Source organism: Macrobrachium rosenbergii, chromosome 34 (assembly GCF_040412425.1).
Source record: "Macrobrachium rosenbergii isolate ZJJX-2024 chromosome 34, ASM4041242v1, whole genome shotgun sequence".
Lineage (NCBI taxonomy): Eukaryota > Metazoa > Arthropoda > Malacostraca > Decapoda > Palaemonidae > Macrobrachium > Macrobrachium rosenbergii.
Genome location: NC_089774.1, coordinates 10,355,159 through 10,382,057, shown reverse-complemented (window position 1 = coordinate 10,382,057; position 26,899 = coordinate 10,355,159). Strand labels below are relative to the sequence as shown.

The window sequence follows — 26,899 nt, the reverse complement described above, 5'->3', positions numbered from 1 at the left end:
CCATGACAGCCAAAACGAAGCCTCCAACTTCTTTTTTGTCGTGTTTTCCTGTTATTGAGGCTTTGTCTTGATGCTGTCTTTGTTTTGGACTTGTCTTTGTGTCGTCCTTATTTTCTTTACCTGTATTATTCTTGTCTTTGTTCTTTATTATTTTTTTATTGATTTTCTTGGTTTGGTTTAAGCTCAAATAATAAATGTCTAAATCTGTCTATTGAGTTTTTTTTTTATTTTAAAAATCACTGGAGACTCTAGGATTAAGATCTGTGTTTTTTTTTGGTGTGTTTTAAAACACAAATTGAAAAGATTTTTATAACAATAATGCAAAAAAACAAGTAAAACTCACTATCTGTGAGTTTGTAAAACTCACAAATGGCACACAATTTAATAGTTTAAATCAAAACTGGCAAAAACTCACTTTCTGTGAGTTTGTAATACACACAAATGATACAGATTTTAACACTGATTAAATAAAAACTAGCAAAAACTCACTTTCTGTGAGTTTTTAGAGCACAAATGGTATAGAATTTAATACTGATTAAATAAAAACTAGCAAAAACTCACTTCCTGCGAGTTTGTAAACACAAATGGTACAGGTTTTAATACTGATTAAATAAATTCTAGCAAACATAGATGTTATAGATTTTTTTATAACTTGATACAAAAAACTCACTTTTCTCATGATATAAAAAACTCGACTTATTAATTTAGAAGAAGGAGAGAGAGAGAGAGAGAGAGAGAGAGAGAGAGAGAGAGAGAGAGAGAGAGAGAGAGAGAGAGAGAGAGAGGTGGGGAACATCTGATTCGAAATGGACATCAACTTACTCATCTCTCTCTCTCTCTCTCTCTCTCTCTCTTGAAGACGTCAAGGAAACTCCTTCAAGATCTTCCGGATAAGTCGAAGAGGAGAGAGAGAGAGAGACATAGAGAGAGAGAGAGAGAGAGAGAGAGAGAGAGAGAGAGGAACCCACCATCCATTATTAATCGAATAAGGCGGTATTGATTAATCTTCTCCGGTTAAGGGACGGATTCGTTTATGCAAACAAGGAACGCATTTCTACCTCTCTCCCTCTCTCTCTCTCTCTCCCTCTCTCCCTCTCTCCCTCTACCTCTCCTTATTAACTCCCCCCCAAAACACTCCCCCTTCTATCTCCCTCTACCTCTATTATGCTGTTGGGGATTTTAAAATTGTCTGGGATTTGTCATAATGTGTCTGAATTGTGTCCAGAGATTCTGGACTTTCTCCCCTATATCCGGACTTTCTCCCCTGTATCCGGACTTTCTCCCCTGTATCTGGCTTTCTCCCCTGTATCCGGACTTTCTCCCCTGTATCCGGACTTTCTCCCCTGTATCTGGCTTTCTCCCCTGTGTCCGGACTTTCTCCCCTGTATCCGGACTCTCTCCCCTGTATGTAGACACTTTCTTGCTTGTATTCGGACACTATCCAGACTGTATCCGGACACTCCAGGCCAGACTGTATCCGAACACTGTCAGCCTGTATTCAGACACTGTCCTGTCTGTATCCGGACACTTTCTAGACTGTGTGCGGACACTTTCTAGACTCCATGCGGACACTCGCTGTCCTGTATCCGGACATCCGGTAGAGAGGAATATCCGGATACTGAAACTATCTGAATACAATTGTCTTCTTCCGGTTAAGCAAATGTTCCCCTCACCCGGTGTCTCCGATAAGTGATTTTTCCGATTTGCCGGATTAACGGATTACCCGCCGCGATTATCCGGACATAATCCGGTTGTTAGAATCCCCTCTTCACGCGTGGCCGTATTTCAATAAGCCTGGGATGCGTGAGTGATGTGGTTTTAGGTTTATTTTGAGTTCTTGTTTTCCTGGCTCTCTCTCTCTCTCTCTCTCTCTCTCTCTCTCTCTCTCTCTCTCTCTCTCTCTCTCTCTCTCTCTCTCTAAAATAATTGTGAAATCAAATTGACTGATATTGATAATACATCTCTCTAGAAGGTCTATCTGTCTAGATATGTATTCCTAATATGAATCATTTGTAATCATACATTAGGAACGAATTTACCCTTTAAATAATATTCCCTAAAATTCTTTAAAATTCGACAAAATTCCTTAAAATTCCCTAAAATTCCTTAAATTTACCTAAAATTCCCCAAATTCCCAGAAGTTGCTTGAAATATTCCCCAAAATTCCCGAAAACTTCTCCGAAATTCCCTAAAATTCCTCAAAATTCCCCAACTTTTCTAAAATTTCCAAAAGTCCACAAAATTCCTTAAAATTTCCGAAAATTACTTAAAATTCCACCCAGAATTCCCCAAATATCTCCAGTATTGCTTGAAATCCCTTAAAATTCCCCCAAATTCCCTAATATTCCCCAAAATTCCCTAAGATTACCCCAGAATTTACCAAAATTCCTTAAAATTCCCCAAAATTCTATAAAATTCCTTGAAATTCTCCAAAATTTTTAAAAATTCCTTAGAATTCCCTTAAAATCCTGTAGGAGTGAGAGCGGAAAAATGCCCAGACCTAAAAGTAGGAAGGTTACTCGTTCTTGCCAGCATGAACGTCCAAAGAACGAAAGAACAGACTCTTATCTACTCCAACTCCCTCATCTACTCCTAGTCCATTATCTACTCCAACTACTCCTCATTCTACTCCATCTACTCCCGCATCTTCTCCTCATCTACACCTTTTTATTCCATCTACTCCTTCATCTACTCCCTATCTACTCCTTCATCTACTCCCCTATCTACTCCTTCATCTACTCCCCTATCTACTCCTTCATCCACTCCCCCATCTACTCCAAAGCAGCGTCTCCTCCACTAAGGATTTCCTCGGACTCTCATCTCACCATTATGGCGGCAGTACTCGGGTGGTGATGCAAATTGATTGACGGGATTGAAGATTGACAGACGTAATTTGCATCTGTTCATCTCTCTCTCTCTCTCTCTCTCTCTCTCTCTCTCTCTCTCTCTCTCTCTCTCAGTTCCAGAGTCTTATCTGATGCGTGTCAATTGTTTTTTGTTGGTATCAGAATTATTTTTAATAATGGTATGGTGAAGATGATGATAGTGATTTGGTGACAAATGGTAATGGTAATGAGTTGATGTGATAGTGGGAAGAAGATAGTGATGATGAAAATGATAATGAGATAGTGATGATGATAATGGGCAAAAGATGGTGATGGTAAAATGAATAGTGAGTTAATACATACATACATATATATATATATATATATATATATATATATATATATATATATATATATATATATATATATATATATATATATATATATTTTATATTTACAATTTAAAATTTTCACTAATTAATATATTAAGGATTGATACAGAAAATATAATATATATACTTTGTTATAAAATGTATAATTCAACAAATTCAAATCGGTTTGAATTAGCTGCTGTCAATAATAATAATAATAATAATAATAATAATAATAATAATAATAATAATAATAATAATAATAATAATAATAATAATGATAATAATAGGTATTTTGGCAACTTCGTCCAGGCAAGTGTCCAGTTATTTATTTTGTTTTAATTTTAATGTGTTGTTTTCTGTTATTAATAAGTTTTCAAGCGATTTAATGAATAATTTATTGTCTAGTTTTTAATTTTTCTACATTATTTCATCTGCAGTTTTATTTTAAACTTAGAATTTTATAAATTATCCATTTTAGTTTTCTTTAAAAGAAAACTATTGTACCGGTTTTGTCTGTCCGTCCGTGCTTTATTCTGTCTGCCCTCAGATCTTGAAAACTACAGAGGCTAGAGGGCTGCAAATTGCTGTGTTGATCATCCACCCTCCAATCATCAAACATACCAAATTGCAGCCCTCTAGCCTCAGTAGCTTTTATTTTATTTAAAGTTAAAGTTAGCCATAATCGTGCTTCTGGCAGTGCTATGCGAAGGCCACCACTGGGCTGTGGTTAAAGTTTCATGGACCGGGGTTCATACAGCATTATACCGAGACTACAGAAAGATAGATCTATTTTCGGTGGCCTTGATTATACGCTGTAGCGGCTGTATGGAAAACTTTTTTATTTGTTTTTGTAGGTTATAACTCTATGATGCATTCTTCATTTGTAATGTTATTCCATTCTTATGCTTTTTTTACTTTTGCTCTGTTCTGTGGTTGCAAGAAATATCTGGCATCTGTACTAAGGGTTTACATGTAGTAAATATCTTTGCTTAATGTGATCTGGTTCCTCGTTTATTCCTACATCATTTAATTAGAATTTCTCCTAGTAATAGTATAGAGAATGCTATAATTTACCCATTCAAACACTACCAATTTTTTCAGTTAACACGACACCATAATGTGCAAATTCTCTGAGATCTGGTTCCCATTAATTTTGAATAATAATTAAGCATGTGGCATCTCTTTCGTGAGTTGCCAGTTTATGAATTTCTTTGATTTGAATTGGGAGTCCTGTTCTGTGTGGGAATCTCTGTTTTAATTAGTTTTTAACTGTGAAAAGCTTGAGATTAAAACAAGGACCAGGAAAGTTTAATAGCGTAAATGTTTATCGTCTTTTTAGTCCCAATGAAGCTGGAAAATATGGCATCTCTCTTGCGAGTTGCCAGATGTTAGATATCCTTCGTTCTTTGAGCTTTGTATTCATCGTTGTTTTTATTACCCTCTGTACGTAATGCCCACCAGATTCATAAAGGGTACATTGGCATTTGCCAACAGCTTATTTCAAAGCGCCTGACGCATGCAGCATCTCTCGTGTGAGCTGCCAACTTGTAAATTACCTTCGTTTGACTGTTTGCAGCCAATTTTCATAATGCCAAGCACTTTTATTCATCGTGCTTGACGCTCTTTTCGCAGCTCAAGATCATGGCAGAAAACACCATGGGCCAAAAACGTCGAAAAGGAAGCTCTAAAAATTAGACAGATTATTTCCCCCAGAGTGAAACGAGTTTGTAGCAGCGCTTGGCAACTCTCTCTGTGTCTCTCTTTCCCGCCACTGCGAGAGTGTTGCCAGAGAGAGAGAGAGAGAGAGAGAGAGAGTTGCCAACTGGCGAATTTCCCTTCGCAGCCATTTTTTGTAACCGACCGCTGTTTCGACATCATTTCATCAGAGAATCAAAAGGAATTTTGTCCTTTCATACGAAGGGCTTTGAGAGCGGCGCGATTATTCTTTTGATATTTCCCGGAGAGATTTTCATATTTTGCAATTATTAGGGTTTCGTGGGGGACAAGGCTGCTTCTGCTGCTGCTGCTGCTGCTGTTAGTGGTGCTGTTACTACTCCTGCTTGATGCTTTTTTGATGCTTGTTCCTGTTGCTGCTGTCTACTGCTGTCTACTGCTTGATTACTCCATGGGGGACAAGGCTCCTACTCCTCCTGCTTACTGCTGTAGCTTGCAACTTATGCTTTAGAATAGCTTATTTTTCTTAACTTATTCTGTAGAATAACTTATTTTTCTCCTGTAAAATATTCTTTATCTTTGAATTCTGTAGTATAATTGATTTTTTTATTTGTAGAATATCATTGAATTTCTCGAATTCTGTAGAATATGTTTGTATCGTAGAATATTCTCTGTCTTCATGAATTCTGTAGAATACCTAATTTTTCTTTTGTTAAATATTCTCCGCCTTCACGTGTTCTGTAGAATACCTTATTTTCTATATTCTTTGTGCATGGATTCTGTAGAATATTTTTGTTATGTCACGTATTCTCCAATTTCACGACTTCTTTAGAATTCTTTAATTTTATTTTGTTGAATATTCTTTACCTTCACTAATTTTGTAGAATACTTTATTTCTGTATTGTAAAATATTCTGGAATAACTGTTGAATATTTTTTATCTTTACGAATTCTGTAGAATAGCAAATTCTGTTGTTGTTAAATATTCTTGATCTTCATATTTTCTGTAGAATACTTGATTTTTGTACTGAAAAATATTCTCGAATAACTGTTGAATATTTTTCATCTTCCCGAATTCTGTAGAGCGGTTTTGTAGAATCCCCTTACACATTCTTCAGCTGAAGAACTTCTACAGAATATTCCCAAACATCAGTATTTTGTAGAATCTCTATACAGCATTCTTAAGAATAAGTAATTATTATTATTCATCAAATCGTATTGTTAATTTTTCTTATGTTATTCACTTAAATAATTAGCGGTTTTTGTCGGGCTGTTAATTCCATTAAGTGTCGCGCTCCGGAATTCTGCCCCTACTTCTGTTTTTATAAGTTCTTATAATTCCTGTTTTTTTTTTCAAGGAAATGCCACGGGATTCCCACTCCGTCGGACTCTACGGGAAGAGGTTTTAAATTATTATTATTATTATTATTATTATTATTATTATTATTATTATTATTATTATTATTATTATTATTATTACTGAATAAAGAAATAAAGCAATAAATATAACAAATAAAAACAAACATAGATAAAGAAAATTATATAAATATTGGCATACATAAGTAATATTTTTTATAGTGCTGTTTATAATGTTTATTGAAATTTTATTCCCGGAGAATTTTGTCGTTTTATTTTGTATTTTTATTTTATATATTATTATTATTTTTTTCTGTCTTATTTTGGTATAAGATCTTGTAGGTTCTACAGAGCGGTAAATAATAATAATAATAATAATAATAATAATAATAATAATAATAATAATAATAATAATAATAATAATAATAATAATAATAATAATAATAATAATAATATTTGGCTTCTCTATATAATAATAATAATAATAATAATAATAATAATAATAATAATAATAATAATAATAATATTTGGCTTCTCTGTTTAATAATAATAATAATAATAATAATAATAATAATAATAATAATAATAATAATAATAATAATAATAATAATAATAATAATTTGCATCATTAGAAAAATTACCACTACAGGCTTTTGTGCGAGGTACATATTGAGAGAGAGAGAGAGAGAGAGAGAGAGAGAGAGAGAGAGGACACCCCAAATCATCTGGCGTCACAATTGAGAAGGTGTCCCATTGTCCAAAATCACTGTTTGACAGATTGTTCTACCATCGACGCCCAAAACTCCGCTTAAAAACACCCCATTTTAGACGTCTGGAACTTTCTTCCGTGTTCCCAGGCGCTTGCAGGTGAAAGGTGTATGCGTGGAGGTTGCGCAGGCGCAGAGGCATGATAATTATAAAGCGATTATCGGTAATTATTTGATCATTTCGGTGCGTGGTTTTTATAGCGGTGGCCTAGCGGGGTGTTCCTGTCTCGAGTCTATGCTTATATTTAAAGGATCCTTTAACTTCTCTTGCTATTCTACCATATTTCCCGGACGATTCGCGCATTACAGCCCTAATAACAAGCTTCATTCAACATCAAAGATGTTACTCGTAACGTCAAAACATCGCGGAGTGCACCGCAAACATCGCAAAGCGTCGATGTTACCGGAGTTCAACATCGGCGGGATCCGGTCGGCTGCTGCCATTGTGAGAGAGGGACTGTCCAGTATGTCAGCCGCTCACCAGATAATTGTCACCGTCCGAACGTCCGCTTCGGCGCTGAGAAACGCTTCGATAGCGCTCGACTTAGAGCGCTAGCTGACATATTTCCGCAACGACGTTGTAAAGAAATTATTCAGGATTCATTTTAGACCGGAAAAGTCACGTTCAGACAGCGGAAAACGCGAAATATTTCGCCTTTTGCGCGCGAATTCCCGCTGGCCGCTGGCTTCGCCGGAGGAACGGGACACCGCCGCTTGGCATTCTGGGCACTTTGCGCGCGCGCATAAGGCGGGAAATCTCGGGCAGCGGTACCCAGGCTTTCATGAAGACTCGCCGGACTTGTCAGTGTGTTTTTGCTACGCCAGGGTGTTAGAATCCGTTAATAGGATGCGTCAGAAGGCGCCGAAAATGTCGGGAATGGCAGTCTCGTAGCCATATTGGTCGAACAGAAAGTGATGAAATGAATTGTTTAGCGTATCTTCCCGTCAATTTTAAATCGCCCTGGGGTCATATTCTTACATGACCTTAGGTCATATGTTCCTGAGGTCTCCGTGGTAATTTTATGAAGGTTTCGTGACCTCAGGTCACGTAGAAATCGGTCAAAACGAAAATATTCTGAGGCCCAAACTCGCCATGCGTCTGGACGTTGGTAGCCTTAATCCGGGGAGAATTATGACAAAAAATAGCTTTCAAAACGACAAACGAAGCTGACAGACGAACTAAAAGACGAACTAAACGACAGATGAACTCTAAAGGAACCCCAAAAACCTCCCAGATCAAACAGGAACCGCCCCAGATAACCGAGAAGAGGAAGAATCTTCCCCCAATTCGGAAATCTCAGACGCGCCTGAATGATCTCAGCGCTGTAGAGTAACCACCTATTCAAAAGGCAACAATAACTCGCCCATTCTTTTATTTCCTTCTCCCTCACCCCCCCAACCTTTTTCCCCTTTTTTCTTCCCTTTTTTCCCTCCCCCTTCCCCTGTTGTCGTAGCGGCAAGCGGCGAACTGTAGAAGCGACTCTATGAATCAATTTGTCGCCGTGTTGTGATAATCAGCTCATTGTACCGTCCTGTCCCGCCGCGTGGGGCATTGTTCAGTCGGCTATTTTGGCATGCCCCAATAATGCCCCGTTATTATGTCGTTATTTATCGTTATTCCTCATTATCTTTCCCTTCACTTGACGCTCCGGTGTCCTGGCAATATTTGACAGTTATTAATATATATGAATAATGTTAATTTTTTATTTTATTTAATGTCAAATGGCTATTTTAGTTTGGCCTAATAATGCCCCGTTATTATGTCATTATTTATCGTTATTCCTCATTATCTTTCCCTTCACTTGACGCTCCTGCGTCCTGGCAATATTTGACAGTTATTAATATATTTGAATAATGTTAATTTTAAAATTTTATTTAATGTCAAATGGCTATTTTAGTTTGGCCTAATAATGCCCCGTTATTATGTCGTTATTTATCGTTATTCTTCATTATCTTTTCGTTCACTTGACGCTTCTGTGTCCTGGCAATGTTTGACAGTTATTAATATATTTTAATAATGTTAATTTTTTATTTTATTTAATATCAAATAGTTATTTTAGTTTGGCCTAATAATGCCCGCATTATTTATCATTATTTATCATTATTTTTCCTTTACTTGACGCTGCTGCTATCTGCCAATATTTGACAGTTATTAATATATTTAAATAATGCATCAGTTTTATTCAATTTAGTATCAAACATCTCCATGTAGACAGTAATTTTCTCTTGAATATTCTCAATATTATCTTTAATTCTCATGCCAATATTAATGATTATTTTCTCTATTATTTATCATTCCCGCTTTTATTATCAGCATTCTTGCCTAATTCCTGCAATCGTCAACAATTTTGATGCTAATAAAAGCGGTAATTATTTCCACTTTTATTTTTCAATATTAGTAACAGATGATTCATATTTAACATTATTTTGAGAGTTTCCACAACTCAGTAATTTTCATAACTTCGCCACAGGTATAAAATTATTTTATTTTTATTTTTATTAGTGACCTTTATTCTGCTAGGTTTTGTTTGGGCTATTATTTTTTGTTTACAGTGATGCTTAATTTTTATTTATTTTTCTGCTTTTATTTTCACGTGTTGATAAAAATATTGATTTAAAATATATATATATATATATATATATATATATATATATATATATATATATATATATATATATATATATATATATATATATATATATATATGTGTGCACAAAAGAAATAAGAGAGAGAGAGAGAGAGAGAGAGAGAGAGAGAGAGAGAGAGAGAGAGAGAGAGAGTCCACTGAATAAGTTACATGTTGAATCTTCAGTCTCCCAAGATAATAATAATAATAATAATAATAATAATAATAATAATAATAATTTTGTAAGGTTAAACAACATAGTCATATTGCCAATGAGGCAAAATTATTAAAAGGATAATTCCTACAATATATCATAATTATCAAAGAATTTTTGATAATTCTTAATTTTTTTTTATTATTTATTCAGTGACTTCCCTTAAAAAAATTATATAATATATATTATAATTATCTGGCTCACACCGGGATCGAACCCCGGTCTGTCAAACGAAAGGCCAGGGCGCTAGCAATTGGCCCACAGAGGCCTTTCCTTTGAGAAACCGGGGTTCGATCCCGATGTGGTTCAGAATAATTACCACCCTCAATTATTTAATTACTTCATGATAATTCTTACTTGTTTCCTAATCGAATGTGTCTTTATTGTACAGGCCGTATATATATATAATATATATATAAATATAAATTTATATATATCGGCTTTATAGGGCAATCCCGGGTTTAATAGGGAAGGAATATATATATATATATATATTTATATATATATATATATATATATATATATATATATATATATATATATATATATATATATATATATATATATATATATATATATATATATATATATATATATATATATGTATGTATATATATATAAATTTATATTTATATATATATATTATATATATATACATATATATACATATTTATATATATATATATATGTATATATATAATTATACATACATATAATCTCACTATTATTGATTGACAGCTAATTGCAAATTCTCGCTCACACCTCGCTTCTAGAATGACGGAATAATCCCATATTTATCAAAATTATCCATTTATCCCAATTATCTAATTATTATTTACCCCATTTTTGCGTTCTATATTGATTTACTAAAATTCTGTATATATAAAATTTACCGCCATGTTAGCGGAAGTCATTAAAAAATGGTTTTAAATGAAAATAATTCTTACGAAAATTTCAATACGCGTTTCTCATCTCGTACGGAACCTGTTTGTTACAGGTTTCATTTTGGTCGACGCTGTGGAGATACAGTCATCGCGGATTTATTAATCCGCTAATTAATCCTTCTTTATGTACAGGGGATTTACCTCATTTAATTTTTATAAGGGACTTTTTAAATGTAGGGGATTTACCTGATTTAATTTTTGTAAGGGATTTTTTGTATATAGGGGATTTATCTGATTTAATTTTCATAAGGGATTTTTTTTTTTCATTTATCGATGCTGACATACAAGTTATTAATCTCCAATAAATCCTTTTCATAAATAGGGGATTTATGTGATTTAATATTTATAAGGGATTTTTTTAGTTTATCGATGGTGATATACAGGATATTAATCTTCAATAAATCCTTTTTTATAAATAGGGACTTATCTGATTTAATATTTCATAAGGGATTTTTTTTTCATTTATCGATTGTTATAAATATATGGGATTAATCTGATTTAATATTTTATAAGGGATTTTTTTTTCATTTATCTATGCTAAGGTACATGAGATTTATTCAGATATTATACCGATATACTTCGTGTATGAAATGAGAGTCAAACAATATATTTCTTATAAATATATAATTAGAATATATTTCTAGAAATATATTCTAGATATATTTTATGGACATCAAACTAATGCTTAGTTATTTGCCAAGGAAATACATCATTTGTGACCTTCTTATGACCGGGATAATAATATTTTCGAGGAAGTATATTGTTCAGGATTATCGAATGGAGAATATATATATATATTTTCGAATTTTTTGATAGTAAAAACATTGGTTTTGAGTATCAGGTAGAGAGAAATATATTTACTCATAGAGATTCCTTGTTTTTGAATTAGAAGTATATATATTTTTTCCCAAAATAATATAATTCTTCTTGAAGAATTAATACTGTTTTTTATTCTTGGAGAAATATATTTTGCTTAAATATATCAAGTCTAGATAGAGAGATCTCAGATGGATTTTTTCAAAGCGCCGTTATGTCCGTTTGAGAATATATTTCTTTTATTAGAATTTTGTAACTATTATTCATCTAAAAATAATTTTATACGAAGCTATTGCTAAGAGGTTCTATAACCGTTTTAAGGAATATTTATTTGATTGAATTTTTTATCTATTATTTTTTAGAAATTGTTTTATACCAACCTGATGTTTAAGCGTTCATGCCCTTTCCAAAAATATTCTTTTTATGTAAATTTTTGTGCTATTATGGGTTTAAAAATAGTTTTATATATAGCTTTTGTTGAAGCGTTACTGTGTACTTTTATAATATTTGATTGAAATTTTATCACTAATGATTTAAAAACAGTTTTATACGGAGCTATTGTTAGTCGCTAATATGTCCTTTCAAAAATTATTAATTTTATTTAAATTTTTGTAATATTATGGATTTAAAAACAGTTTTATATATAGCTTTTGTTGAAGCGATTTTATGTCCGTTTAAGAAATGTTTATATTCTTAATTTCTCTTACAAATACTGATTTAAAAATAATTTTATAAGAATCTGTTGTTTAAGCGCAGCTATTTCCGTTTAGAAAAATACTTATTTCAGTAAATTTTATTACTGATACTGATTTAAAAACAGTTTTATACGTAGTTATTACTTCGTCGCTTCTATGTCCATATAAAAAATACCTGTTTTATTCAAATTTTATTACTAAATTGATTTGAAAAACAATTTTATGTATAGCCATTGTTTAAGCGTTTCAATTTCCGTATATAAAATACTTGTTTTATTCAAATTTTATAACTAATATTAATTTTTAAAAAATTTTATATATAGCTATTGTTAAAGCGTTTCAATGTACTTATAAAAAATACTTATATAATTTGAATTTTATTGCTAATAATAATTTAAAAGACAGTTTTATTTATAGCTATTGTTAAAGCGTTTCAATTTCCGTGTGTAAAATACTTGTTTTATTCAAATTTTATTACTAATATTAATTTAAAAAACAATTTTATATATAACTATTGTTAAAGCGTGTCAGTGTCCGTACAAAAGATAATAATATATTTTGAGTTTTATTGCTAATAATAATTTAACAAAACAATTTTATACGTAGCTATCATCCCTTATATACAAAATACATCTTCCTTTTCCCAGACATTCCAAAAAAATTAAACAAATAATTTTGGAAGCGCCAATTATCGAATTATTATTCGCCAGCCCTGCGCCGATGGTCCCTCGGCGGCGCTCCGACGCCAGATAAACCGCGATCAATCAATGAGCCACTCAATTATTGCGTTTCGGCGCCCACGGAAAGGAGGATGACAAAGGAATGCGCGATAATTGGGACTTAAGGCCCGCGGGTGGTGATAGAGAGAGAGAGAGAGAGAGAGAGAGAGAGAGAGAGAGATAGAGAGAGAATGAGAGGTAGTGAATATTGAGAGAGCGGATGAGAATGGGGTAGATAGTGAATAAGCAATAACAGTGAGAAGAGGGGAGAAGGTGGTAATAATAATAATGATAATAATAATAATAATAATAATAATAATAATAATAATAATAATAATAATAATAATAATAATAATAATAATAGATAAAGAAGGAGATACGGAATAAAATAAAAATATCCATTTTATTCTTACCGTTTAGTAAAGGGGAAATAAAAATAAATAATTGATGGAAAACGATAGACAAACATAGATAACGATAGACAATAGATAATGGATAATAGACGATAGATAACATTCGATTTATTTACTTAAATAAGTTAGAAGGGGATTTGAGTGATCTCGATTACCGACCTCACATTGTCCTACGAAAGGGAGAGATGAAACAAGGCGGATAATGGTGGGAATAACAACTGAACAACTCATCTCTTACCTGTCTGTTCGGGCAGCGACCTAGGGGGCGTGGTAGGCCCGTGGGAGGGCGTAGCGGCGACGCCTCCCCCTCCACCTCCTCCGTGGTCGAGACTGTAGAGTGTCGAGAAGTCCTCGACTTTCCGCTTCTCCCCGCGATCTCCGGCCTCCATGAGGCCGCCCACCACCTCCTCCTTGACCTCGTGCCTCTGCAGGTGGACGCCGCCCCCGCCCAGACCCACGCCCACGTCCACGGGCGCCCGCCCCAGGCCTAGGGGCCACGTGGTGCCCGCCGGGAGCGAAATCTTGGCGATGTACGGGTCCGAGGCGCGTAAGGATCCAGCCGTCCCTTCGGCCAACGAGGCGAAGCGGAGCCGTTGGTGGTGGTCGCTGGAACTGCCGCCGAGATCCAGAGCTGTAGGTGTCGCTGGGTGGTCGCTGTGCCCTTGGAGACGACGCAGGGGTCGCTGGGTTGTCGCTGGACCCCTGGAAATGACTAGACGTCGAACTTTTTTTTTTTTTTTTCCGAAGGGTCTTTGGCCGGAGAAGGGACCTCGTGTCCTTCTCTGCGGTCGTTGGAAGCGACGTCGGGGTCGCTGGGTGGTCGCTAAGCCCCTAGAAACGACTAGACGTCGAAGGGGCGAGGTCTGGAATCGACCTTTTTATCCTGAAGGGTTTGGGCTGGAGGAGAGGAAGGAGAAGAGATTAGGCCTCCTGTAGAAGGTAATCCTCCTCTCTCTCTCTCTCCCTTTCTCTCTCTCTCTCTCTCTCTCTCTCTGGGCCTTTCCCGGGTCTTCCTCTGTCCCTAGCGACACAGACCCCCTTCAGGAGGATTTGGACACGCCTCCGGGGTCACTGGGGAGGCCTTGGGAGACCTTTCTTTATCTCTCACTCGATTTTTTTTTTTGTTGTTGTCTCTCTCTCTCTCTCACACGCACACTCTTTTCCGGGGAGGTGAACAACGAGAGGTTCCTCGGTTCTAGTTCTCACTCCTGACGAAGGCGACACTGAAACAAAACCTTCTTCTTGTCTCTCACTGTACGTTTTCGATCACTGAGGGGGCGCGGCGCCCGGGATGGTGAAACCAGATACGGATGAAGGTGGTGTTGGGGATGAAGATGGTGGTGTGGGTGTTTTGATGGTGATAGCGAGGGCGAAGGTGTTGGTGTTGATGAGATGGGTGGAGAAAGGGGGTGCGGGGGTGTGGGGGGAAGGAGGAACCGTCGTCTGTATAGGTCTAGAGGTGAAGGGAGCCGATCACAACAACAAAAGTCCGGGAGTCACTCACGAAAGCACACGGCCACCTCCTTCTTCAGGAGGAAGTCTCAGCTCACCACCAACACAGCGGTAGGAACAGCTGCAGCAGGCAGGTCGCCATTGTGGGAACTGACTGCACGGCGGCAACACAGCAATTCAGTGACTTTTAACAGCACCAATAGACCGATGGCGACGACGACGACGTCGATGATGATGATGATGAAGAAGAATGCTGTGGCTGTGGCGAGCAGCCGAGACAGAGGGACTCCCGAATTGCAGGTGGTCGCGGCGGTGGCGACGTGTGTGCGTGTCCTCGTCGTTTCCCGCACGATTAGCCCAGCAGTCACTGCGAGTGATTTAAATCTGGCTGAATGGAGGAGCACAGAAGGAGGAGAAAGAGGAGAGGAGGTGGTTCGCACGCAACTGTTAGGTGGACAGACGGTTTTGTATAGAGAGGGAGAAAGAACTAGACCTACCTAAAGAGAGAGAGAGGTAAAGAGAGAGCGAGGGAAATACACGCACATACACACAGGGCTATAGAGAGAGAGAACTGTATAGAGAGAGAGAGAGAGAAAGAGAGAGAAAGAGAGAGAGAGAGAGAGAGAGAGAGAGGGAATGGATGGATGATGATGGTGGCGGCCTCGTGGCAGAAAACAAAGTTTGTTACGGGCAAAATCAACTTAGCAGCGGACTCTTTAGCCTGCGTCTGACAAGCTATAAACCAAACGAAAACTGACTAATAGAGTTATGCTCGCAGATACTGTTTTATAAGAAGACGGCTCCAGATTCTCGGGGCCCACCTTCCAATCATATTGATCTATCAGGGGACCATAGGCGATCCAGGGAGCGCGCGCACCGGCCCTCGCCACCAATCGGCGGCGCCGGCCCGCTCGGCCGGCCAATCCCGGGAGGGCTTCAGGAGCCAGGACGACGGCGGGAGAGACGGGGCGCCCTGATTGGCCCGAGGCGCGGGGATCAGGCGCGCCGGGGAGCGTTGAAACAGGTGCGGGGAGAATACATTAGCGTTTGCATTATAGCATACTTTCCAATAATTCCTTGTTCAGGGAATATCATCGCATAAGGGCTCCGTTACAGGGACGCTTTTCCCGTGGTAGGCTCAGTGGCGGTTTAGCAGGTTGCTAGAGAGAGAGAGGGAGAGAGGGAGGGAGGGAGAGAAAGAGAGATAGAGAGAGAGATAGGAGAGAGAGAGAGAGAGAGGGAGAGAACTCCACGATATACCAGTATTAGCTTGGCCTACAGGTTTGGCGGGCGGTTGAGGAGGGACCTCTCTCTCTCTCTCTCTCTCTCTGTCTCTCTCTCTCTCTCCCTCTCTCTCTCGCTCCATATGTCATTCCAGCATCGGCCTAGCTGACAACAAACCCCAGTAACCCCAGGACCTCCCCCACAATAACTGTGGGATCACTACCAACATCACTGTGCTTCCTGACAACAGAGGGGGTGGAGAGCAAGGGAAGACAGAAGAAAGGCGGGGGGCGGTGCCCCCCCCTCTCTCTCTCTCCCCTCTCCCTCTCTCTCTCTCTCTCTCTCTCTATCTCTCTCTCACCTCCCTGAAGCCTAACATTTTGTGTGTGTGTGTTTGTGCGTTACCTGCGCCTACAAGATATTTATACCAATGGCATCAATATGTTTGACGGTAACTCTGTGATATGTCTGTGCGTGTGTCTGTGCTCTTTGTCTTTATTCTTGACACAGACAATTTTCTTTGTTTTTCTTGATACAGACAATTTTCTTTGTTTTTCTTGAAAAAGACAATTTTCTTCATCTTCATCCTCGGCGAATTATTGTCTTAGACTTCGGTCGAATATAATTTTAGAATTAACGTCAAAGATCCGCTTTGAAATTCGCTGAATTCAGCAAAGATTGTTTTGAATTCGCTTTTCTGCTTAAAGGTTGTCTTGAATTTTGTTTTGAAAAATGTCGGAATTCGCGCTAAATATTTGTCTTGAATTCGTTCTACAGGTTCTTAATTCGCTCCAGAGATTGTTTTGAATTCGGTCAAGAAATGTGATAGGTCGCGCAAAACTTTATATTCGCTCTATAAATGTGTGAAATCGTGCAAAATATTGTCTTATAATTCGCTCTATAAATGTGTAAAATCGCGCAAAATATTGTCTTATAATTCGCTCTATAAATGTGTAAAATCGCGCAAAATATTGTCTTATAATTCGCTCTATAAATGTGTAAAATCGCGCAAAATATTGTCGTATAATCCGCTTCAAAATATATATAAATTCGCGCAAAATATTGTCATATAATTCGCTCCAAAATAAATTCGCTGAAAATATTTGTCTTATGATTCTCACCAGAATTATCTAAATTCGCTGAAAACATTGCCTTACAATTCGCTCTACAATTCGCTCCGAAACTTCCGTAACTCGCGCAAAGCATTGTCTTAAATTCGCTGTAACAACGAAGACACTTTTCTTTGTTTAGCGACTTGACAGAGAATTGAATTCGTTTTATTATCTTTGGAAAATTTTGTCAGAGTCGCTGTCCTATAGAGAATCCGCTCTGAAAGTTGTTATATAATTCGCTCTGAAGGACTTTGGAGTCGCTAAAAATATGGCTTACAAGTTACTTAGATTCTCACTGAAATTCGTTAATGAAAAGTCGCTCAAGAAGTTTTCAAAATATACGGTTACAATATCAGAATTTCGCTCTAGAATTAAATCGCTCTGGGAATATTTAGAATACGCGGATAAAATATCTGAAGGTCTGTGTAGAATTAAGTCGCTCTGGAAATATTTAAAATGTGGGGTTAACATTTCTGAAATTCGTTTTGTCCGTTCTAATATTAAATCGCCAAGAGAATATTTCAAATACGCTGTAAAAATATCAGAAATTCGCTCTTAAATATATATATATATATATATATATATATATATATATATATATATATATATATATATATATATATATATATATATATATTTGAACGGCTTCAAATCGCCAAGAGAATATTTCAAATACGCTGTAAAAATATCAGAAATTCGCTCTAAAATATACTAGATTAAATGCCTTTTAGTCGCTCAAAAATACTTAACATACACGGCTAATACATCTGCAGTTCGCTCTGAAATGAATATATAATAAAATACGCAAATAGCACTTTAAATTCGTTCTTAAAATGCCTTGAATTCGCTTTAAAAAAAATGTCCGCTGACGTCCGCATTAAAATATATATATATATATATATATATATATATATATATATATATATATATATATATATATATATCTCTCTCTCTCTCTCTCTCTCTCTCTCTCTCTCTCTCTCTCTCTCTCTCTCTCTCTCAGTTAAGATTTGTAAATAAGTCGTTTACGATTATTGGAGTAATCTTTATTTTTTTTCCTGATATAATCATATTTACGCAACGTTATTATTATTATTATTATTATTATTATTATTATTATTATTATTATTATTATTTATTTATTTATTTATTTATTTTTATCATTATTATTATTATTATTATTATTATTATTATTATTATTATTATTATTATTATTATTAAGCAAAATTAATAATCCATAACTCTACAAAATTTCTAAAGCAAAAATAATCAGAATGAGAGAGAGAGAGAGAGAGAGAGAGAGAGAGAGAGAGAGAGAGAGAGAGAGAGAGAGAGAGAACCAATGAAAACATCTAAACAAAAACTAGACAAAAACACAAAAATATTTAAGAATCAATAAAAAAGAAAAACAAGATTAAAAAAGCGAACAAAATATTCCACAAAAAAAAATTTTTTTCACAAAAAATGCAAAAAAATGAAATGTTTCGCAAAAAAAAATTCGCAAAAAAGCAAAACAAAAACTAAATATTTCGCAAACAAATCACAAAAAAGCAAAAAAAAAAAAAATAATATTTCGCAAAAAAAATCACAAAAAAATTAAATATTTCGCAAAAAAAATCACAAAAAATGAAATATTTCGGAAAAAAAAAATCAGAGAAAATGCAAAAAAAAAAAGAAAAAACATTTCGGAAAAAAAAAATTTTCACACTAAAAAAAATTTTTTTCGCCAGAAAAAAAAATTTCACAAAATTTGCAAAAAAAAAAAATCGCAAAAAAAATCACAAAAAATACAAAAAAAAAGAGAGAGAGAGAGAAAAAAACGTGGCAGCGACACTGAAGCGTGAGTAGGCTAATGCTGTAATTAACATTTTTCATTAACATAATTAGAAAATTATCAGCTTTGATATGTAGGTTATAATGTTGATCGCCTGATGATTCCCCATAATAAATAACCTGTTTCTAGCACTGATTTATTTCTGCTTTTTTTTTGTATTTGAGAGGCCGTCGGGAGGGGAAACCCTATATGCTTTTACTTATATATATTTGTGAAACACTGATGTGTTTCATTTTTGCGTTTTATTTATTTGTACTTATTTTTATTTTTATTTATTTTAGTTATTTTTATTTATTTTTTTGAGGCCGTCGGGAAGGAAATCCTATGTGTTTATATATATATATATATATATATATATATATATATATATATATATATATATACATACACACACACCTTTCGAGACACTGATTTATTTTTTATTTTATTTTGAATTTTGGAGGCCGTCGGCAGTGGAATTCCTGAATTGCTCTGGCTTATATCTCTGTCGTGTATACGATAGAAATATTTTTTATATATTAGGAATTTTATATAGATGGCAAACATTTTATATTGGAACGTTTTAAGTAAAAATAATTTTATATTTTTATCGTCTGGATATTTTGAATGCGAATATTTTTATGATAAGTATTATATATATGTATATATATATATGTATGTATATGCTCGCGCGCACGCACGTATGTATGTGCGTGCGTACGCGCGCGTCTGTTAGCTTCTCCGCTCCCATGGCAACGCGACCTCCAGAACTGTTTGAGAATAGTTATCTAAATTACGTTTTTCTTCGGCGCCGTCGCCATAGCTACGTCTCTCTCTCTCTCTCTCTCTCTCTCTCTCTCTCTCTCTCTCTCTCTCTCTCTCTCTTTGGTACATCATTACATCAAACGCCGCCCAAATTTGTCAAAAGGCCCCTGCTTGGAGGCGCGGGCGTGGGCGTGGGCTGGGGTGGGGTGGGGATAAGGGGCGAGTTTTATTGGCTTATCCTAATCGGTGTCGGCGACTGAACACAACTCTTCGGCGGATGGAAGACGCCCTCTGAGTTTCTCGCCTCGTAATTCGTTTAAAACGGGGAAAAGATAGATTCCTTTTGAGTTTTCCTTTCACGGGAGAGAGAGAGAGAGAGAGAGAGAGAGAGAGAGAGAGAGAGAGAGAGAGAGAGACGGGGTCTCTTGTTTCTCTCAGAGATATATAAGAGATTGTTTGAATTTGTGACACATGGGAGAGACTGAGAAAGATAGATTTCTTATGAATTTGAGAGAGAGAGAGAGAGAGAGAGAGAGAGAGAGAGAGAGAGAGAGAGAGAGAGAGAGGTTCTTTTAGATGTGAGAGAATCTCTCAGAAGCACTGGGGAGGGGAGAGCAGAGAGAGAGAGAGAGAGAGAGAGAGAGAGAGAGAGAGAGAGAGATAGATTCTTTTGAATTTCTCTGAGAGAGAGAGAGAGAGAGAGAGAGAGAGAGAGAGAGAGAGAGAGAGAGAGAGAGAGAGAGGTTCTTTTAGATGTGAGAGAATCTCTCAGAAGCACTTTGGGGAGGCAGAGCAGAGAGAGAGAGAGAGAGAGAGAGAGATAGAGATAGAGAGATAGAGAGAGAGAGATAGATTCTTTCGAATTTCTCTGAGAGAGAGAGAGAGAGAGAGAGAGAGAGAGAGAGAGAGAGAGAGAGAAAGGTTCTTGTGTTTTAGACAAGCCATTTTATGACTAGAATTTTAGACAGAAAGTGATTCTATATAGTTTAAATTTTAGGCAGAATGTAATCCCATATGACTTAAATTTTAGACAGAATGTAATTCCACATGACTTAAATATTAGACAGAAAGTAATTGCCTGTGACTTGAATTTTGTGAAAATAATCCCATATGACTTGAATTTTAGACAGAAAATAATCCCATATGGCTTAAATTTTTGACAGGCAATTCTTCATCAACTTGACCTGATAAAAACAGTTTATTTTCGGACAGAAATCCATATAACCGGAAGAAACAGCTATCCAATTGACCTGTCTTTATTAGACAGACAGACCATATGGCCAGCAATTCATCCCCCCAAAAATCACCCAATTCATTTATCAGATCTGCCATTTTGAACCACAAGCTGACCCAGATGTGGATGGTAACTAGCATCTTTTGGTGTCAAAAAAACAAGAATTATCAAGTAACAGGCAAAGTATATATATATATATATATATATATATATATATATATATATATATATATATATATATATATATATATATATATATAGAGAGAGAGAGAGAGAGAGAGAGAGAGAGAGAGAGAGAGAGAGAGAGAGAGAGGGCTCTTGTTTTTCTCAGAACATCCGAGAGAGATTTGAAATCTCAGACACGTGGGAGAAATAGAGATAGAGTTTGTTTAATCTCTGAGAGAGAGAGAGAGAGAGAGAGAGAGAGAGAGAGAGAGAGAGAGAGAGAGAGAGAGAGAGGTTCTTTTAGATGTGAGAGAATCTCTCAGAAGCACTGGGGAGGCAGAGAGAGAGAGAGAGAGAGAGAGAGAGAGAGAGAGAGAGAGAGAGAGAGGGCTCTTGTTTTTCTCAGAACATCCGAGAGAGATTTGAAATCTCAGACAGTGGGAGAAATAGAGATAGAGTTTGTTTAATCTCTGAGAGAGAGAGAGAGAGAGAGAGAGAGAGAGGTTCTTTTAGATGTGAGAGAATCTCTCAGAAGCACTGGGGAGGCAGAGAGAGAGAGAGAGAGAGAGAGAGAGAGAGAGAGAGAGAGAGAGAGAGAGAGAGAGAGAGATAGATTCTTTCAATTTCTCTGAGAGAGAGAGAGAGAGAGAGAGAGAGAGAGAGAGAGAGAGAGGTTCTTTTAGATGTGAGAGAATCTCTCAGAAGCACTGGGGAGGCAGAGAGAGAGAGAGAGAGAGAGATAGATTCTTTCTTTGAATTTTCTCTGAGAGAGAGAGAGAGAGAGAGAGAGAGAGAGAGAGAGAGAGAGAGAGAGAGAGAGAGGTTCTTGTGTTTTAGACAGAAGGCCATTTTATGACTAGAATTTTAGACAGAAAGTGATTCTATATAGTTTAAATTTTAGGCAGAATGTAATCCCATATGACTTACATTTTAGGCAGAATGTAATCCCATATGACTTAAATTTTAGACAGAATGTAATTCCACATGACTTAAATATTAGACAGAAAGTAATTGCCTGTGACTTGAATTTTGGCCAGAAAATAATCCCACATGACTTGAATTTTAGACAGAAAATAATCCCATATGGCTTAAATTTTTGACAGGCAATTCTTCATCAACTTGACCTGATAAAAACAGTTTATTTTCGGACAGAAATCCATATAACCGGAAGAAACAGCTATCCAATTGACCTGTCTTTATTAGACAGACAGACCATATGGCCAGCAATTCATCCCCCCCAAAAATCACCCAATTCACATTTATCAGATCTGCCATTTTGAACCACAAGCTGAACCAGATGTGGATGGTAACTAGCATCTTTTGGTGTCAAAAAAAAAAAAAACAAGAATTATCAAGTAACAGGCAAAGTATATATATATATATATATATATATATATATATATATATATATATATATATATATATATATATATATATATATATATATAGAGAGAGAGAGAGAGAGAGAGAGAGAGAGAGAGAGAGAGAGAGAGAGAGAGAAAGCTTCACAGCTCCCAGAAATTAAGACCATGTCACCAACTTCTCTATTTGTACTAAAATCCTTCACTATCTCGGCGACCAGCCACACACACACAGAGAGAGAGAGAGAGAGAGAGAGAGAGAGAGAGAGAGAGAGAGAGAGACAGCAGGACACGTCAATATATTCCTCCCTGTCTCGTTCGTGGCTGTATATATCCTCGAAAACGTTTCATAATACGAATTTCGAATTTCTGTCCAGGCCCGGAGTTGCCCTAAGGGGTTGTCATGGGGGGGGCTTGGTTGGACTCCCCATGGGGTAGTGTAGTAGGTAGGTAGGTAGGTGTCCAGGTATTGTGAAGGAATTAAAATAGGAATAAAATTTCTTTTTGAATTCTACTTATTTTTTAATCTTCAGATTTTATTTCTTTGACATATGACAAGATAATTTATAGGAATAGTATTAAATTTGTTATATAAAATTATTTTTAAATTAATCTTTATTTATGTTATGATTTTTAAAAATATTTTTATATTTATTTTTGAATTTTATTCATTTTTTAATCTTCAGATTTTATTTCTTTGATTTATGGCAAGATAATTTATAGGAATAGTATTAAATTTGTTATATAAAATTATTTTCAGATTAATATTTATTAGATTATGATTTTATTTATATATTTCCTATCATTTTTAAATTTTTCTTTATTTATATTATGATTTTATTTAAATATTTTTATATTTTATATTTTCTCCCTTCTGAAAAATTCATGATTCTTATCTAGGTAAGATTTTGAATTTTAAAAGTAATTGTTATACTGTGAGCCTATTTCAAAATTATATTTTTCATGAATTTTATAGACAAAAATATCTCTTCATTATTATTTTAAAATTAACTTCTAGATTTTAATTTTATAATTTTTTAAATATATAATCTTCTGAATATTACACATTGTAAAAAATCATTTTTAACATTTTTGATATTATATTTTGTTCTTATTTTTTGTATTGTGAATCTCTCTCTCTCTCTCTCTCTCTCTCTCTCTCTCTCTCTCTCTCTCTCTCTCTCTCTCTCTCTCTCTCTCTCTGTACAAACACACACACACATATTCACAAACATTAAGCTACAAGTTCCTGATTTAAATAATATCTGTGGGCGTGTCCTCAAAGTTGGGCGGAATTTAAGGGCGTGTGGGGCGCCCTTTGGGTGTGGAGTGGGCGTAGCGCGGGCATGGGAACGGTTCAAGGTCCATAAAATAAAGAAAAGTTTGTACCATGAACAAATTATAACAGAATTATTTTGAATAACTGACTGAACAAAATTAGTTTTAAATACTTGAATTATTGATGCAAAATAGTTTTAAATACTTGAATTATTGAGGCAAAATAGTTTTAAATAATTGAATTATTTGAGACCAATTAGTTTTAAATACTTAATTATTGAGGGAAATTAGTTTTAAAGATTTGAAGTATTGAGGCAAATTAATTCTAAATACTTAACTGAGCAAAATTAACAATAAACACCTAACCAATTTGAACAGAATTAGCTGCAAACACCCATCTAACCAATCAAACTAACTAACCACCCAAACTAGGAAGAAGCGATCGCGCCCGCGACGCGTGGGCGTGAGTGACCGCCCAAAATCCAATTATTATGCCGAAACGGGCGTATGCCACCCTCTACATTAATAAGCTTCAGCATTTCCTAATTCGTACCCTTGCCCGACAAGGAGAGAGAGAGAGAATGCCACGTGCGTACCCTCATGGGGGGCGTCAAAGGGGCGTCTCTTGGCCTCCGAAGGGCGTCTCCTTCGGAGGGCGGACGCCCGTGGACGCTACAGAAGCCAATGATTAAGTCTGTCAGGTTTTTTTCCCCCTTCGGAGTCACGTGACTCAATTTTATTTCGATCTGACGAATTTGGGGGATTTTTTTTTTTTTTAGTGGGGGTAGGGGTGCCACTTTTGGCCCGCCCGAATTTTGGGAGGGGTGTGGGAGAGGTGCTATTTGTTCCTTATAAGGGGCGTTTGGGTCTGTCGAATTTTGGGGAATGATAATAATAATAATAATAAAGATAATAATAATAAGGATAAAAATAATAAAATTAATTATATATATATATATATATATATATATATATATATATATATATATATATATATATATATATATATATATATATATATATATATATATATAAGATATAGAGAGAGAGAGAGAGAGAGAGAGAGAGAGAGAGAGAGAGAGAGGGCATTACAACCCCAAGCAGATTATTGAATTTGTCAGCGATTTGTTTTAACAAAAAAAAAAATTGTAATAAAATCGTTTTATTTTTCAAATTCTCTTCAGCTGATGAGAGCTGACTGGTGTTAAATAATTTTATTTGATGTGGTACAGTTTTTTTTTTTTTATTTGTTTTTTTTTAATGGATTTTTTTTTTGTTCCTTGGTTATTTTATAATTTTTTTGTGATTTTGAAATTGTTATTTTTTCCCGTGTTAATGGTTATAATATATTATTATTATTATTATTATTATTATTATTATTATTATTATTATTATTATTATTATTATTATTATTATTCTGAACCAACTCCAAAGAGAGAGAGAGAGAGAGAGAGAGAGAGAGAGAGAGAGAGAGAGAGAGAGAGAGAGAGAGAGAGAGAGTTTTTTTAATGCTCTGTATTGGCTATAAAAGATGGCTATAAAAGATAAATAGAGAGAGAGAGCGGAGAAAGAGAGAGAGAGAGTGAGAGAGAGAGAAGTGCGAAAGTGATTAAGCCAGTTTGTTCCGAGCTGACGCTCGTTTAACCGCGGAACAAACAGCCCAATTTGGACGCCATAATTGTCCCCCCAAACAAGGGGATTCAGTCGCGTGTCCCCACTTTGGGAGTCACGTGACTTTATGGAAACCCCTACCCCTCCCCTTAAGGGGTAGGGGGACATAGGGCCCCCTTTTTAGGGGTCTACACGCCCATTTAAGAAAGCCCATATAGCCGGCACAACCAGATTCTAGTAGGGATATGTAGCCATTTTTACAAATAGTATATAACCCTTAAGGGGTAAGGGGAATATTTGTCACCCCTTCCCTTTGCTTTCCCTTAGGGGTAGGGGGACATATGGCCCCATTTTAAGGGGGTTAAACGCCAATTTAAAGCGGGGTTATACAGCCCATATAGGGGATACAACTAATTAGAAGTAGAAATGTAAAATCTATTTACAAATATATCACCCCTTAGAGACAAGGGGTATATGCCCATTAATTAGGGCATATATACCCCCCTATTTAGGGGGATACACAGCCCATTATGAGGGTATACAACCTCGTATAGATAGGGGGATACAATTATCCTAAGAAGAGATACAAACCCTATTTATAAGCAATATACAATATTTTTATATTGGAATACAACCAGTGATATACAACTCTGCCAGAGCCTGGGGGATACAACCCTGTATAAAAATTACGGGGATACACAACTGAACGTTTCATTATCATACCCTGGCAACCTACTAGTCGACAGTGCGTCCGATTTCTGAATGGCAGGTTGCCAAAGTATTATTAATTATTATTATTATTATTATTATTATTATTATTATTATTATTATTAATTTGAAGGGATATATTCATGTATAAATAATTGCATTTTCCTATATAATTTATATTTATACTTGATATACTCTATTTGAAGGGCTTGTATACACATGTATACACACATGTTTAAGGCCTTAATACATACATACATACATACATACATACATACATACATACATACATACATACATATCCAAATTCATATTCCTCAAAGTCCTTTTGATAACAGTTCCATTCAAACTCTGGAGTACGCTCGCTTGCGTGTTTGTATGCTTGTGTGTATGTGTTTGTATGTGTGTATGTATGTATGTATGTATGTGTATGTATGTGTGAATCCCTGGCTTCATGTTTTAGGTACAAAAACACCCCACAAAAAAACTCGTATCATACATGAATGCAGATCCTATTAATCTCGTTCAGTTGACACCCAAGTTAAACTAGTTTGGCGTTGCATGGAAAAGGGCCATACGCCCCCCCCCACCCTCTCCCTAACCCCCTCCCCTCCAAAAATCAATTGCATAGACCCCTTAATTGCTCTATAGAGGATGGGGGGAGTGGGGAGGGAATGGGAGAGAGAGAGAGGGAGAGAGAGGGGAGTGGATGTGTGTCCTTTGCTGACATGCTTTGATATCATTCCATAGGTT

General features: G+C 35.8%; 1 protein-coding gene and 1 long non-coding RNA gene across 4 annotated transcripts in view; one reads left to right on the top strand and one right to left on the bottom strand.

The window, feature by feature from the left end:
• Positions 1 to 15,707, bottom strand: part of LOC136856189 (homeobox protein unc-42-like) — a 126,837-nt gene extending 111,130 nt beyond the window's left edge. Inside the window, exon 1 of one of the 3 annotated variants that reach the window (XM_067133872.1) lies at positions 13,662 to 15,707. In XM_067133872.1, the coding sequence (XP_066989973.1) occupies positions 13,662 to 13,812 (151 nt within the window). In that variant the 5' untranslated portion in view covers positions 13,813 to 15,707. The remainder of the gene's footprint in view (positions 1 to 13,661) is intronic. The other 2 variants (XM_067133871.1, XM_067133873.1) reach the window with 2 other exon arrangements.
• LOC136856190 (uncharacterized) overlaps positions 1 to 26,899 on the top strand; it is a 212,105-nt gene that overhangs the window by 115,541 nt on the left and 69,665 nt on the right. The window lies entirely within an intron of this gene.